This window comes from Vigna umbellata, chromosome 7 (assembly GCF_029865625.1).
Source record: "Vigna umbellata cultivar VRB3 chromosome 7, Vumbellata_1.0, whole genome shotgun sequence".
Lineage (NCBI taxonomy): Eukaryota > Viridiplantae > Streptophyta > Magnoliopsida > Fabales > Fabaceae > Vigna > Vigna umbellata.
The window spans coordinates 27,837,144-27,853,929 of NC_142171.1; the positions used below are offsets into that span (position 1 = coordinate 27,837,144).

At 34.3% G+C, this 16,786-nt stretch overlaps 2 protein-coding genes across 3 annotated transcripts; both read right to left on the minus strand.

Moving 5' to 3' along the window:
- Positions 1-349: 349 nt before the first annotated feature.
- LOC124824448 (disease resistance protein RUN1-like) lies at positions 350-5,998 on the minus strand. Of its 2 annotated transcripts, XM_088094316.1 has the most exons (6): positions 5,394-5,998; positions 4,198-5,302; positions 3,782-4,057; positions 2,898-3,650; positions 1,341-1,981; positions 350-615 (listed from the first exon to the last, which is right to left on the minus strand). In XM_088094316.1, exons 1-6 carry the CDS (start codon positions 5,894-5,896, stop codon positions 600-602), a joined length of 3,294 nt encoding a protein of 1,097 aa, XP_087950442.1. In that variant the 5' UTR covers positions 5,897-5,998; the 3' UTR covers positions 350-599. The 2 variants fall into 2 exon arrangements, with proteins under 2 accessions (XP_087950442.1, XP_087950443.1); XM_088094317.1 differs by lacking the exon at positions 350-615 and having other exon boundaries at positions 1,337-1,981.
- A 5,044-nt stretch (positions 5,999-11,042) lies between these two features.
- Positions 11,043-16,445, minus strand: LOC124824439 (disease resistance protein RPV1-like). The gene is made up of 5 exons (XM_088094271.1): positions 15,803-16,445; positions 13,912-15,013; positions 13,501-13,776; positions 12,632-13,399; positions 11,043-11,629 (listed from the first exon to the last, which is right to left on the minus strand). The coding sequence occupies exons 1-5, from the start codon at positions 16,297-16,299 to the stop codon at positions 11,144-11,146; spliced, it is 3,129 nt and encodes a 1,042-aa protein (XP_087950397.1). The 5' UTR covers positions 16,300-16,445; the 3' UTR covers positions 11,043-11,143.
- Between the last annotated feature and the right edge of the window lie 341 nt (positions 16,446-16,786).

Below are 16,786 nucleotides of genomic sequence, written 5' to 3' on the forward strand. Positions count from 1 at the left end.
AGATGAAAGTGCTCATTTTGAACGTCAATTTAGGCTAAAATATCACTCAATTTTGGTGAATAGAAATTGAATTATGACCACAAGATGAATCTAGACAGAACATTTTATGAATTCTGGTGAAGAAAGAACATGATATGGACATGAAAAGTGGAAGGAAATAATCACTCTTTCAAAGAGAGACAACTCAAAAAGGATGTCAAAGTTCGTTGGTACAGCCAAAGGATTCTTGAATCACTTAAAAACTTAGAAGAATCACTCTTACTAAGATAAAAGAGTTACACTCTAATATTTCTGAATGAAACTCATATAGTTTCCTTGATAAAAAAAATTTGCATCATAATTAGAAAGATTCAATAAAGGAAAATACATTTCACTTAAGTTAATAATTACAAAGATTCAATAAAGAAAAATACAATGATCCATTAATTATCACTTCCCATTAGAAACCTACATTTTTCTTGTGCACTTTTTTGAACGGTGTTGCCAATGTGCTAAAATTCTTCACAAATCTCGTATAGAAACTTATTAAGTCGTGGAAAGTTCTCACTTCAGTCATGGAGTTAGGTATAGGCCCTTTTTTAATAGTCTGAACCTTTTCCTCATCCACTTGTGTTCCTTTTGAAGAAAAAAAAACGTAACATGGTTAGTACATTTACAAAAGATGTTTTTTTCAAGATTGACATACAATTGTTCTTCTCTAAGCTCACACAAGATAGATTTTAAATGATCATGCAATTGAAGTGAAGTGCTATGGATAAAAACATCATCAAAGTACACACAACAAATTTTTCTACGAAATCTCTCAATACATACATGATTCATTAATCTCAAGAAAGTTCTAAGCATTACTTAAACCAAAAGACATAACCAACCATTCATAGAAACCATATTTGGTTTACTGACTGATTTTGAATTTTTTTAAGGTAAAATAACGGCTGTTGCTATTGAATCTTAAATCACGTTTGTTAGACATATGCTTACAACCTTTGCCTAGAAGCCCTAGACGTTCATTTCCTTCAAAAGTTATGTTTAACACTTTGTGCAAACAAGTGTAGAAGAAAAAACGTGGACATCAATTCATGAAGTTGTGTGGGTGAGCAATTTACAAGAAAACAATTTTCATAAATAACTACTAAAAGGAGAATACAACAAAAAAATCAAGGACAACAAAAGAGGCATAACGGTTAGAGTGAGAAACAGGGGAAAATAAACATGAATTTTCCCACTATAAGGTACTCAAAATCCAAAGAATTTGAATACAATCAAGGACACTACGATTTAATTCCAGAGCACAAGGGATTGAGAATTGTTCCCATAAAAGGGATATGAATATGACTTACCAGTCACACATTGCAAATTTCTTGAAGAATCTAATGCATCCATTTCTGTTTGGCTTAGGATCAGACTTCATTTCCAAGACATTTGATTCGGAATTCATGGCCGCAATTTTGATAGCATTTGCTTCACAAGGCATCGGCTTACTTTCAATATCATTTGGTATACATATTGCCTTAATTTCGATATTATTTGATTCACAATGCGGCGGCTCAATTTCTACATCATTCGATTCACAATTCGTCGGCCCACTTTCTATATCGTTCGATTCACCATACATCAGATAGACAGCCGTTTTCTTGACCACCAAGTCATGACCAAAAGTCACAAAAATCTCCACCTTGTCTCCACCTGCCAAATGTGATATTATCCCCTGCCAATCTTCATCATTAAATGAAATCACTGTTTCTTGCCTGTGTATCTGCAGGGTGCGCTTTGTGTAATTAGCAATTAAGACACTAGTAAGACATTCGGTGGGCTTGATTTCGGGGTTTGATAAATAAACAATACACAAAGTCATTCCCTTCATGCCACAGTCCTCCGGCACAGTGAAAAACACCGATTGTCCCTCACCTGTATGGGCCAACCAATAAGGTTTATTGTCAATTGGAAGTGAAACTTCACAAGCCTCATTGGTTACCAATCCCTGTAACATGAGAAAACAATCTTAGTCATTATGCAATGGACTCCTAACCCTGCAATAATTCTTTTATCATTCCAAAATTACAAAATGAGCATTTCTAATAAAAATAGAAATGAATTGTACAACTTTTTGGGGGAGGCAAATTATACTTTTAATTAAGCGGTTAATTGCCATATGGGAAGATTAAAAACTACAAGAGAAGGTGAATAATTCATGCTTTCATGTGTAAATAATGATGCATATAATGAGGATTTAAGGTTACATTAGTGATAGTTAATTACTTTTCTACATTTAAAATTTTGTAATGGCACTAAAGACCATTAGTGGGAATTAGTGTGAAATTTAGAGGAGCTTATTATGATGATGGTCTATAGTAACACATAATTTAACCTGTAGAAGGATGTGTATTAATAATGCAATGGCAGATATACTATGAATGCAGAAAATTCATCAAGCTTTAGTTTTAGTTCAGAGATATAAGAACCTAAATTTGATCTCTTTTCCCATAACTCCCATTTTCTCATCCCAAACTCATGACTAAGTTTTTGAAATATTGAATGATATTCATATATGAGACTCGTCTTTTAACGAATATTTTTCTATACACAGAAACCTGAAGATCGAATCCCTGATCACTTATTGCATAAATTAAAACTCGGTAATGATAACTAATTCATACAAATTTGGTTAATAGTTTAGTTCTGTATATATATCAACAGCAGATCAATATGAATCTATAATGCATTTCTGTTTATGTCTCAGGAGATCTTTCAACTTTCTTTTACGTTCAATGAGAATCTAACAAATACTCATTGAATTTTCTTTTAGACGCATCATAAGGATTATTTCAGGTTCTCTTAATTAGTAGCTAAAATTGACGGTATAGTAGAGAAAGGTAAAATCTAGAGAAGGAATTAACCTTAGATATTTTATCGTTGAGAATATCAAAGTGTGCTTTGTAACTTCCAACTCCAATCAAAGATGACCTCAAGTGATGCCTTGAAATTCCTAATTCTGCAACATTTATAACATGTTCAACCAGAAAGGTTTCTACAAGTTTAGATAGTTGAGACTCTGTCTCATATCGCAGCAAAACACTTCGAAGATCTGGAAGGCTTCTAAGCATTGGTGCAAGTTCACCCAAAGTATTATTCTGTGTATTCATGGAAACCAGAGAACATGAGGTGCCAGAATTCGGACGAATAAATAACAGGGGATTCATTGTTGGTGACATCCAAGACTGGATGATAGAAGGAAAAACATTTCGTGCCAGTCCTTCAAATCCGCATAAGGATATATATGCAATGCTTTTCGAGCTTACTATTGAAACGGGGACCTGTTTCACAGCAGTATTATCAGCAATTAGAGTTGTCAAGGATTCCATCTGTGCTATATCTTCTTCCAATTTGTCAATCTTTGAACAACCAGAAAGGATAAATGTTTTCACAGATTTCAACTTATATATCTCTTTGGGGAGATTGTTTAGGCTTGTACAATCCTTCAAATTTATCAATAAAATATTACAGAGATCACCAATGGATTTGTGTATCGCTAATAAACTTGGACAATCTTTGAGAATGAGCTGCTCAAGACTTGGTAGTCTAGAAAAGTCAGGGGTTTCTGTCAAGTACCTGGAGTGACTCAGATTAAGGACTTTTAGCCACTTCAAATCCTACAAGATTTTTTTTTTTTGACAAATATTAGAGAATAAAATAAAAAAATGAAATAGTAGCAAATAGAAACAATTACTATTTCTATTGTAATCAACCTATAACTTTTACAAGAAAAACATGTTATAAATACCTGGGATTGTTTCCAGACGAATCGAAGATGACTGTACTTTAAATCAATCGCAATTACATCATTCATACAAAAGCTGTTTGGCAGACAATTTGAAGGAAAGCCGTGCCAAGAGATCCATTTCAGTTGCTTAGAAAGGTACCCATAATTTCCATCAAGTTGTACATGATGGAGTTGCAACAGTCTCAATCTCTCCATTTTCTGGAAAGAATCGGCTTTGAAGCAATCTCTGATGGTTAAATGCATTTTCAAAACCAATCCCTCAATATCTTCTGTCCCCTGTGATGTAAAGAGCAGAGGGAAATAAATCGAGAAACGTTTTTTGTTGGCCCAGCTGAGCCTAACTACAGTTATATTGAACACGGCAAAGAAAACACTTTTAAAAGAAAATGAAAACCGTGCACAGGAAATGTACTTACAGTATTCTTTGTCAATACTTCAACTACTTCCTTTTGAAACCACAATCGACTGTGCTTCCCAGGTTCCTTTCTTGAGTTTTCACGAATTATCTCTCTTCCCATTTCTTGTAGCAAAGGATGCATTCCAAGTTTGTTGTTTTTTTCTACTTTTATGAGGCTACGTTCTATGAGAACCGGTATTCCAACGTCAGCACATAGTTCACAACCATTTAGTATTTCTGTGACATAACCTCTGTCTTTACCTATAAAGAAACAACATACATCAAGAAATATATCCTTCTCCATGTGATTGCTTAAACTATCAAAGCTTATTCTTAATTTCCGCTGAACCTCATCATTGGGAATTTTTTCTAGTATCGACAATACTCCTTCCCACACTTTCTTTGACGTCTTGTCAAATAAATAAGAACCAAGCACTTCAAGAGCCAGAGGTAGTCCTCCACAATAAGCAACAACGTTTCTTGAAAGCTCACTGAAGTCTTCTTTTGGTTTTGCATCTCCAAAACAATGAAAACTGAAAAGCTGAAGCGACTCGTCTTCATCCATTTTATCCATCCCATAAATATAATCAACATCAAGTCTAGTAAGGAGACCAACATCTCTAGTTGTAATGATTATTACACTTCCTTGACCAATCCACTTACGATTTCCACAGACAGCTTTTAATTGGTTGTACTCATTCACATCATCAAGTACAATAAGTGCGGTTTTTCCATCAAGTCTGCTCTCGATCATAGTCGTCCCCATCCCAACGCTATGTATCTCCACCTTCGTTTTCAGAACATTTGAAAGAAGCTGTTCTTGCAAAGGAACATACCCTCTACCATGATTTTCACAAGTTTCTCTAATATTCTCAATGAAACTTTTATCCATGAATCTACGATGAATCTGATTGTAGACAGCTTTTGCAACGGTAGTTTTCCCCGATCCCCCCATACCCCAAATCCCTATCATACAGACTTGGGTGGAACGAGTTTCAATGAGTCCAATCACGTCTTGCGCACGGGATTCTAGTCCAACAGGGTATTCTGTAATAGACAAGACTTCGTAGTCCAGTAACTTCTGAACGCGGTCAACAATTTGTCTTACTAGTTCAGCTTCATTCCTTCAAGTTCAACAACAATTATAAAACACTCACTAACATATCCTTCATTCAGTCTCAAACCAAAGAAATTACGAAGGAGTCATTGGTTTACCTGAAATTTTTGACATCCCAACCAGAGATACCTGCAGCTTTGTTGAGTGCACGGCTCCACCGGGACAAGGCACGCTCCAGTTGTTCTCCTGAATAGGTTCTGCGTGCAGCTTCTTCCAACGATTTTCCAAAATCACCTTTCTGATGACGTACATCGGATGGGTCAATCTCGTAAAATACAGGGAGAACACTCTGGCCCTGGGTTTGGTTGCATTTGATGATTTGTTCAAGCTCATCAAGGCACCAAGTTGATTCAGTGTAGGTTTGGGAGAAAACAACGATCGCTATCTGAGATCCTTCTACTGCTCGCATGAGTTCTTGAAGCTGCATTCCTTTGACAAGATTCTCCTCGTCAAAGAAGGTGTTGACTCCAGCGTTTGAGAGAGCATAGTGGAGATGAGAAACGAACTTCCTGCGGGTGTCTTCTCCCCTGAAGTTGATGAACACGTCGTGAATCCGTTGGTGTTTCGCTTTCGAGAACGACGGCGAAGATGTGAAGTCCATCACACCAGTTCAGGTCAACCGTTGGAGAAGGGAACCCAATAATGCAGAAATGCTGAGAGAAGACCCAGAACTTTTTAGTCTTCTGAATGAATAGCTAAAATAGAATTTGGACAATTCTCTTTATGATATGATTAGAATAGTAGAAAGAACTCTGACGTGAAAATACGAATACATTAGAAATAAAAATGAATATTTTATTATTTGATAGAGTAGAAATAAAAAATATAAAAAAAAAAATTGTGATATAATAGAAAATAAATAATTTAAATTGTATTTTATCTTTTACATGATTTTATATACTATAAAATATAAGGTTAGAATGGTCATTTCATATTTTAACTTATTGTATTTATCATATTCCATATCCTCCATCCTTCTATCAAACTAAGAGGTTTAATTTCCTTCATGTATACTTCATCAATAATCCCTAACTAACTCAAGTTAAGTTTACAAAATTTGAAGTTTTTTTGTATTAAATTAACTTGATACTTCCAATGATTTATCGTACTCGCTTTTGTTTTTTTGTTTTTTTTTTGAACTGGTATTGTCAATGTAATTGACTTCACGTATAATAAGTTATAAAAACGACCTATACAATCTTATACCAATCAATATCAAAACAATTTAAATTTAAAATATAAATTACACATTAAAAATAAATAAGTAATAGAAATAGTTTTAGTAAACTAAAAGTACGATGAAACGAGTGTAGGCACTAATTGATCAAGAAATAATTTAAAATGATAACCATCCTTTTTATTTACGAGAATGTAAAATGTATTAAAATTAAAAAAGTTATTTATGATGGACAAAGAATTGTAGAACAAAGGCCTCCTCATATCTAAAGCTCTGCTACTGAGAGTAGGTATGCTGATTCATATATATTTAAGTCGTCAAAATTTATCCAATTTAAAAGGAGTGTGACAAATATTTTAAAAATGAAGAGGATTGGATTTAACAATTGTTTAGTGTATGTGTGGTTAATGGTAAATATACACTAATTAATATATATATATATATATATATATATATATATATATATATATATATATATATTCTCTAATTATTGGTTGAAGAGTAGGTAAACCTCATAAAATGATTTCACAGAATTAAGTTATACTCAAAAATTTATTAATGATATTAGAATTAAGTTATACTCAAAAATTTATTAATGATATTAAAATTATTGATAATTATATTGTATGATTGTACGGTAATGGAGATGGGCGATTAAACAGGGTCAAAAGGACTGACAACTTCTAATTGCAAGTACCTTAAAACGTTGTCTCTAATTAGATTATTGATAAGTGTTAATCATAAGCTCATTTCGAAACTTATAAATAGAGGATAAAGATAAGAAGGTAGGAGATTACATTTATTGTGAATTTAAGATTTCACTGTGACGCCCGTACGGTTTGGAGTTTGGACACCAAAGCTAAGGAGGGAATTTGACTAGGGATACTCAAGATAACCTAAGCTGACTCAGAGGAAAGTGTGAAGGAGTGTTTATAGAGATCCTCGACCCTACAACTGAAACATTTTGGCATCCACCGTGGGACCAAAAGATCTAGAAGTATACCCAATTGTGACCACGAGGAACATGAGCTCAAAAATCAACAGATGTTGAAGATGCAATAACGGTACGAGGATGAGTTAGCCATCCTAAGGGCTAAAAATGTAGCTAGAGTAGTAAGGGAGGAAGATGAAGATAAAATTGTTCATGTGGAGCAAACTACTAAACATTCTAACTCAATTAGAACGGATCAGATCATGGGTACTAAGGCCAAGGACAAGATGGTGAAAATCGTAAAGGAGGAGAGCACAATAGTTAGGAAAGAACACCACCCGGTGAAAACAGAGCATACAACCAGGATGCTACTATTTGTCCCTGCCATCATGGAAACCCATATCTTAGAGCAGTTTGTCCCACCCAACTTCAAGGTGTATGATGGGACGACCGGTCCAAAGGAGCACCTCAAGATGTTCGTCAACCGGTTCATTTGGTAAACAAGCTGTGTAAAACAATGTCGCCAATCACGTTCACGGACACAAACTTCCAAGCGTCAGATCTTGATCAAAATGATTCGATGGTAATCATTGTCAAAATAGTAAGATATGGGGTGAGCAAAGTGTTGATTGACCAAGTGAGTTCGGTCAACCTCCTATACTGGAAGATTTTCCAATAGATGACCTGTCGGATGACCTTATTGTTCCCTACAATGAGCAGATCGTTAGGTGTCGGTCAGGACAACACTGAGAAAAGGGTCAGGTATCTTCTTGTGGACCAACACATCCTATAGTGTCTTGCTCGGATGACCGTGTTTTAACGTGTGTGGTGCCATCATTTCAACGCACCACCTAGTTATGAAGAAATGGGTGAACCACAAGACAGGCCAACTATTATTTATTGCGACAATGAATTGACAATAGCAATAGCGAAAGATCCAGTCCATCATCAAAGAACAAAACACATAGCTATTAAATATCATTTCATTCGAGATGAAGAGACAATTAAACAAATTTGACTTGAGTATTGTCCAACAGAAGACCGAATTGCAAGTTTTTGTGAAGGCATTACCACGACCAAGATTGGAAGTGCTACACACTATGCTTAGAGTTACCAAATTTGCTTTAATAACGAGTGTTAAAGTGTAATGCAAATTCTAGAAGAATGTAGAAGCTCCTAAGATAGAAGAACTGAAATATAACACAAATTCTAGAATATTTTAGAAATGCCTAAGATAGGAAAAACAAAATCAAGAACATTCTACATAGGTAAAAATCTAGAACATTCCATATAAGTTGTGGCTAGTATGTTCTAGAATAATCTATAGGTCTATAAAGACCCATGTACTCTACCTTTAGAAGCAAGCCAATCATTGTCAAAATAGTAAGATATGGGGTAAGCAAAGTGTTGATTGACCAAGTGAGTTTGGTCAACCTCCTATACTGGAAGATTTTCCAACATATGACTTGTCGGAGAACCTTATTGTTCCCTACAATGAGCAGATCGTTAGGTGTCAGTCAGGACAACACTGAGAAAAGGGTCAGGTATCTTCTCGTGGACCAACACATCCTATAGTGTCTTGCTCGGATGACCGTGTTTTAACGTGTGTGGTGCCATCATTTCAACGCACCACCTAGTTATGAAGAAATGAGTGAACCACAAGACAGGCCAACTATTATTTATTGCGACAATGAATTGACAATAGCAATAGCGAAAGATCCAGTCCATCATCAAAGAACAAAACACATAGCTATTAAGTATCATTTCATTCGAGATGAAGAGACAATTAAACAAATTTGACTTGAGTATTGTCCAACATAAGACCGAATTGTAGGTTTTTGTGAAGGCATTACCACGACCAAGATTGGAAGTGCTACACACTATGCTTAGAGTTACCAAATTTGCTTTAATAACGAGTATTAAAGTGTAATGCAAATTCTAGAAGAATGTAGAAGCTCCTAAGATAGAAGAACTGAAATATAACACATATTCTAGAATATTTTAGAAATTCCTAAGATAGGAAAAACAAAATCAAGAACATTCTACATAGGTAAAAATCTAGAACATTCCATATAAGTTGTGGCTAGTATGTTCTAGAATAATCTATAGGTCTATAAAGACCCATGTACTCTACCTTTAGAAGCAAGCCAATATCTACTACAACTAAGACAACTACAACACTTATTCCAACTACTACTTCCACATTTCACTATCTCCACATTTTCTCTACATTCCACTATCTCTACATTTTCTCTATCCCATCGGTTATTCCTTTCACAAACTCAAAATACTAACAATATTATACCAATATTGGACCAAAACAGCATATAAATCCCAGAATTAAGATTCTCATCAGCATATATAACACCTTAAATACATTTCCAATGTCTTGTTTAAATTCTTAGTTTGTTTGTCGATGATAAGTCGATCCCATTGACAAGATAGTTCCTTGAGACTTAAACAAGTGTTACTAGTAAGAACTAATAAAAACCTTATCCGTGTGACCCAATGGATCTTGGAATTCCATGAGCTTCTTTTTTTGGAAAAATCAAATTGCATTGTTGTGTAAAAATTAGAAGGCGGAAAATGAGTAATAAAGCCACATGTGTCATAATAAACAACTTCATGTGATTCTAATAGGTGAGGTGAGGAAGACGAGAGGATAATCAAGAGAGGAAGAAGAGGGGCAGATGAATCTGCATCTACATGCTAGTAGCATAGCGGGAATGACTTCAAAAAATTGCCTAAAATTATGGGGATAATAACGGGAAAGAAGGTTATAGTTATGGTGGATTCGGGTGCCTGTCATAATATTTTGTCACAAAGTCTAGTTGAGTAGGTGAATATTCCAGTAGAAGAGACTAAGGTGTGGAGGTTAGGTCAAAGGTTGGGAGGCCAGGAGTTTGTATAGGAATGGAGTTGCAGCTGCCCAATTTGAAGATAGTGCAGGATTTCTTTCTATTTGAATTGGTAGGGATGAAAGTAATTCTGGGATTTGAATGGCTTAAAAGTTTGGGCAAGTTCTCAACAGATTTGCGGCAACACGTAATAGAGGTGCAGCAGGATGGTCGAGTCATTGAAATTAATGCAGATACCACATTATCCAAAATGGTGGCATTCTTAAAGGCTTTGAGAACAGGGTTACGAAATGAGGCGAAAGCTTTTTACGTTTACGTTTACGTTGAGTTGGGAATGATGAATGTAATTAAAATGGAGCATCCTTTAAATTTATTGAAGAGAGCCCTGAAAATTTGAAAGAACTATTATCGAAATTCAAGCATATGCTTAACGAGAGTTTATTTGGATAAGTTTTGATGCTAAGAGTTTAGGTCTAATTCAACCTTTTCTAATCTAATCTTCAAGGTGCCAAGTCATTGATGTGGAGAGATGCGTTAGAAATTCTACGTAGAATTAAAATATATTATATAAAGTCTTTGATGTGGAGAGATGCGTTAAAAATTCTATATAAAATTAAAATATATTATATAAGTTTGTTTAAAACTCATTTTATAAACCAATTTTAAATTTTCTTTTACCGAAAGTTAGGTTTAAAAACCATTTTCTAATACTTGAAGTTCTGCCTGTGACTTTTGTCTCTTCCTAGCAGAAACAATTTATTTGGTAAAAATCAATGGATAATTGTCATCCAAAAAGAGAAAATCAGCTTTTCTAGTAAGTGTCATTATATTCCGATGACTCATTAGTGTCATTATAAACAAATCTTTATGATTCTAATACTGTTACCATTGTCTCTTCCGGCTGCTTTCTTGATCCTTAAGATTCCTCTTCCTGCTATAAACCTTCATAACAGGTGGATTACTAACAGCTTTCACTTCCATGTCAATGAATTCATAACTTATGAGATAGACGGCTGTGTTTTTTATCACCAATTCATTCCTAAAAGACAGAAAAATCTCCACCTTGTCTCCAGCTTCCAAATGAGATATTATGCCCTGCCAATCTGCATCATTAAAGGAAATGACTGTGTCTCGCTTGTATAACTGGATGGTGTACTTTGTGTAATTAACCATTACTACACTAATAAGACACTCAGTTGCTACTGTTTCAGGTGTTGCTAAATACACAACACACAGAGCCATTCCCCTAATTTCCCAATCCTGAGGCACAGTGAAATACACTGAATGTCCCTCACCCGTATGAGCCAACCAAAAAGGATAATTGCCTCCTGGCAGCAAAACATGACAAGATCCACTGGTTGCCAATTCCTGCAGCATCAGCAGAATATAGTCATTTATGCAATTGTGCTATTCAAATGTACTTCTTCAGTCATTATCTTGTCATTCCAAATTACAAACATGCATGTTTCAGAACATCACGATGTATACCATATATTAAAACACAACTATAATAGTAAATTAAAACAAATTTGGTTTCTAGTTTTGTTAAATATAAATCAATAGAAGATCATCAGGATCAATTTATGCTTATGACAGGTCTTTTGTTGCCAAAAGGAAGAGAAAAGAAATTCCGAGAAATCACCTATGCCAGCAGGACTTAATTCCGGAAAAATGATGTAAGAGATTAACAAAGAAAAAAGGAGAACAACACAATGTATGAGGTTCAACCAATGTTTCCAATATCCAAGGGAGAAAGCAACTCCACCTTTAAAACTGGAATCCAAATCAAGACACAACGAAGAACCCCTTTCTTTCCAGTAAAACCCTAACCTCTCGCTCTGGCTCTCTGTGTTCTTTCATCTGTGTCAACTCTATTCTTTCTGGCCTACTTTTCGAACATAACAAGGACTCTTTCTCGCACTCAATTATTTCTTCTTTTGAGGGGTCTAAACTTTACTATATTTTACTTAACAGTTAACAAGGACTTTCACAACATGAAACTGAACACACAAGAGCAAGAAACAGACTAATGAAGCAGAATGCTATAATCAGACGAATAATAAGACAATACTCGTTTTGACTAAGAAACAACATCTCTTAACTCATATTACAAGAAACACAAAGCAAGAATAGCAGGAGGAAATGGAAACCAGTTTCCTAGTGCATAATATGGGCATTATCAGTTAGCTTCTTGAGAATTACTACATGCAATTTTTAAATGAAGTTGTGTGGATATTATAGAAGGGAAAAGGTGCTAAACTAAGGTGAGTATTGAAGTTTCCTTTTGATACCTAGAATTATTTCATGTTCTCTTAAGTAACATCTAAAACTAATAGATAAGGGAAGTAGACAAATAGAAAAAGAAGGAACCTTAGATATGCTCTTGTTAAGAGTATTGAAGTCTTCTTCTTTGTAGCTTCCAATTCCAATCAAATACGATCTCAAGGAATTGTCTGAAATTTCTGATGTACAGGATGCTAGTCCTAACTCAGTGAGATGTACGTCATTCAAAATTTTTCTTACTTGTTTAGTTATTTGAAACTCCGTGTCACATTGCACCCAAACACTTCGAAGATTTAAAAGGTTGGTAAGAATCGGTGCTAGGTCACCCAAATCAATGTTTTGCATATTCATGGAAACTAGAGATGATGATATGCCACATAACGGAAGAATACGAGACAGGGGATTCATTGTCGGTGACAACCAGCACCAAATAATAGATGGTAAAACATCATGGGAGAATCCTTCAAACCCACATGGAAAGAGATATCCAATCCTTTTGGAGCTTACTATTGAAAAGGGAACTTTCACAACAGCATTTTCAGCAATTAGAGTTGTCAAGGAGTTCATCTCCGCTATATCTTCTTCCAATTTGTCAATCTTCTTACAACCAGATAGGATGAGAGTTTTCAAAGATTTCAACTTATATATCTCTCTTGGAAGACTGCTAAGGCCTGTACAATTCTTCAAATTTATCAACACAATATTACAGAGATCTCCAATGGACTTGTGTACACAGCGCAAACTTGGACAATATTTGAGAATCAGCTTTTCAAGATATGGTAGTCCAGAAAAGTCAGGAGTTTCAGTCAAGTACTTGGAATGACTAAGATTGAGGAACTTTAACATCAACAAAGCCTACAAAAAGATAGTATTTTGAAAAAAATAAGGAAAAATAAAAATGGAAATAATGTTAAGTGTTAACTTTAGTTTAGGAAAAAAGGGAAACTACTACATACCTTGGGTTCTTTCCACACTTGTCTAAGATTACTGTGTTTGAAATTAATTGCAATTGCATCTTCCAGATAAAAGTTGTCAGGTATGTGCTTTGAAGGAAACCCTTGCCAATAGATCCATCTCAATTGCTTAGAAAGATGGCCATAATCTCCCATGAGTTCTACATGATGAAGTTGCAACAGTCTCAAACTCCTCATTTCCTCAAAAGCATCAGCTTTAAAGCATTCTCTGTTGTTTAAATTCAATTTCAGAGCCAGTCCCTCAACAGAATCTGTCCCCTGTGATGAAAAGACCAATCAAAAATTGAGAAAACTCAATCGTTAGCTCGGATGTTTAGGCAAACCACGCTAGTAATGCACATGAAAAGGAAAACTCTTTCAATTTTCAAAACTGCATGTAAAAAATGTACTCACGGTACTATTTGTCAATACATCACGGACATCCTCTTGAAACCATAATCTACTGCGCTTCCCAGGTTCTTTTCTTGAAAGTTCACGAATAATCTCTCTTCCCATGTCTTGTAGCAAATGATGCATTCTGAGTTTATTGTTCTTTTCGACTTTTATGAGGCCACGCTCTAACAGGACAGTTATTCCAATATCAGCATATAGTCCACAGCCATTTAGTACCTCCGTGACACAGCCTCTTTCCTTACCAATAAAAACACAACATACATCAAGAAATATTTCTTTTTCCATTTGATCACATAAATTGTCAAAACTTATCCTTAGTTTCTCTTGGACTTGGGTATTGGGACTTATTTTTAGTTTTGACAACACACTTCTCCACTCAGTCATTGTCCTATTACTCAAATAAGAACCCAGAACTTCAAGAGCTAGAGGTAGTCCACCACAATAAGAAACTGCATCTTTTGCAAGTTCATTGAAATCTTCTCTTGGTTTTGCTTCTCTGAACGCATGCCTACTAAAAAGTTCAAGGGACTCATTTGCTTCCATTTCCTTCATTTCATGAACATAATTAACTTCAAATTTCTTGAGTAAATGCAGATCTCTAGTTGTAATGATTATTACGCTTCTTTCACCCATCCACTGAGTATTTCCGCATAGTGCTTCTAGTTCGTCAAACTCATTCACATCATCAAGAACAATGAGCGCCCTTTTTCCAATAAATCTGTTGTCAATCATACCTTGTCCGATACCAATGTTTTGTATCTCCACCTTTACTTTCAGGATGTCAGAAAGAAGTTTTTCCTGCAAACGAACCAGCCCTCTTCTTCTATCTGTTTGACAAACTTCTCTAATATTTTCGATGAAACTTTTATTCTCGAATAAACGATGAAGTTTATTGTAGATGACTTTAGCAATGGTACTTTTACCAGATCCTCCCATTCCCCATATCCCTATCTTACAAGAGCTTTTGGTTCTTTCAATAAATCTAATCACTTCTTGCACCGGATGATCTAATCCAACAGGAAATTTGGTGATAGAAAAGGCATTGTAATCAAGATTGGCAATAACGTGGTTAACAATGTCACGCACTAGCTCAGCTTCAGTCCTTCAAGGGCAATAATAATTATAGATAAAACAGAATGGTCACTATTACCAAATTAAATAATAAGGAGTTCAAATATATGTCTCCTTATTAAAATCATAAAACATAAAAGTAGCTTGTTGAGTATATAAATTAATCATTAATTAAATTTTAAGTACCTCTTACATTTAATTGTCAAAGGATTTAGGATTCTAGGATATTGGAGAAGTAATAAATAAGTTAATGGATGACGAAAAAATAAAATAACATGTTTCATCCAAATTTACAAGATATAGTTAAATCTGAACTAAACCATAAACTAATTAACAGGAATTAGTTTTCTTAAACTTTTATTAAATCTGTTTTTTAACTTATATATAAATTAGATTTAATATATGTTTTAAATTAAAAAAAAAAGGTTAGACATATTTTTTATTCTCAAACTATTTTAAGAAAATTATATTTCATGCTAAATTATATTACAGTTCTCTAAAACATTCTCTCAAAAAATAATATCTAAAGGTTATATTATATGCTATTGTATAATTTTGTTTGTCATGTAGAAAACACTTTATATATATATATATATATATATATATATATATATATATATATATATATATATATATATATATATATATATATATATATATATATATTGGACAAAACATATATTAAAAGTATATTTATAAACTATATGATTAAAAGTAAAATATAATTTTTGAAAATAATTTAAAATAAAAAATATATTTAATTCTAAAAATAATTATAATGAAGTTTTCTCCAAATAGATTCAAGTGGTGATTGATTTACCTCTGATCCGTCGCATTCCACCCAGACAAATTTGCAGCGTCGGTGAGTGTGCGTCTCCAACTCGACAACGCGAATTCCAGATGTTCTCCTGCATACCTACTTTCTGCAGCTGCTGTCAACGCATCTCCAAAATCACCCGTCTGGTGACGTACTTCGGACGGTTCAACATAGTAAAATACAGGCACAACTCTTAGGCCACAAGATTGGCGGCATTGAAAGATTTTTTGAAGCTCGTCAAGACACCAACTAGATTCAGCGTATCTTTTGGAGAAAACTATTATTGCTATCTGAGAGACTTGAATTGCTCGCAATAGTTCTTGCAGCTCCATTCCTTTGAGAAGATTCTCTTCGTCAAGGAACGTTTTGACTCCAGCTTTTGAGAGCGAAGAATGGAGATGAGAAACGAACTTCTTGCGGGTGTCTACTCCCCTGAAATTGATGAACACGTCGTATATCCCTTCAGATTTCGCTGACGGTGAAGAAGACTCGAATGCCATCAGTGGAATTGAGGTCAACGGTTAGGAGAGAACGCAATGATACAAAATACAGAGAGACGATGATCTAGCACCCTTTCTCTTCAATAACTTGTAAGACCCACCACACTTTTGATTTATGATTTAGTAAAGCTTAAATTATTTTGAAATTTCTAAATAGCTATCCGAAGTAAAAAATAAATTGAGTCTCTAAATTACATATGGTGATACGAAATCGTTAGAAAAATATTTATGACAATTTTCAAACTCAAAGGGTTAATCACTTAATAAAATTAGTTGGCTTACTCAAATATTTAAATTTTAATAAATTGAAATATAAGATGGCTCCCTCCAAGCTCAACTTTTCAATAAATATTAAAATTGACATTTTTTTCACTAAATATTTAAATAACTAATTTCTAAAATAATTGTTTTGCATAAATTCATTTATTTTATCTTTTTTAAATTTATGTTAAATATAATATGAATTTTGGTCTTAGAAAAGTTGAAA

Excerpts from the sequence above, each read along its gene's own strand:
- LOC124824448 (XM_088094316.1), bottom strand. The coding sequence starts at position 5,896 with ATGGACTTCACATCTTCGCCGTCGTTCTCGAAAGCGAAACACCAACGG. Across the intron at positions 4,058-4,197 it reads AAGTATTGACAAAGAATACT|GGGACAGAAGATATTGAGGG; the intron begins GTAAGTACATTT and ends TTTACATCACAG. Across the intron at positions 1,982-2,897 it reads TCAACGATAAAATATCTAAG|GGATTGGTAACCAATGAGGC; the intron begins GTTAATTCCTTC and ends CTCATGTTACAG.
- LOC124824439 (XM_088094271.1), bottom strand. The coding sequence starts at position 16,299 with ATGGCATTCGAGTCTTCTTCACCGTCAGCGAAATCTGAAGGGATATAC. Across the intron at positions 13,777-13,911 it reads ATGTATTGACAAATAGTACC|GGGACAGATTCTGTTGAGGG; the intron begins GTGAGTACATTT and ends TTTTCATCACAG. Across the intron at positions 13,400-13,500 it reads AAGTGTGGAAAGAACCCAAG|GCTTTGTTGATGTTAAAGTT; the intron begins GTATGTAGTAGT and ends ATCTTTTTGTAG.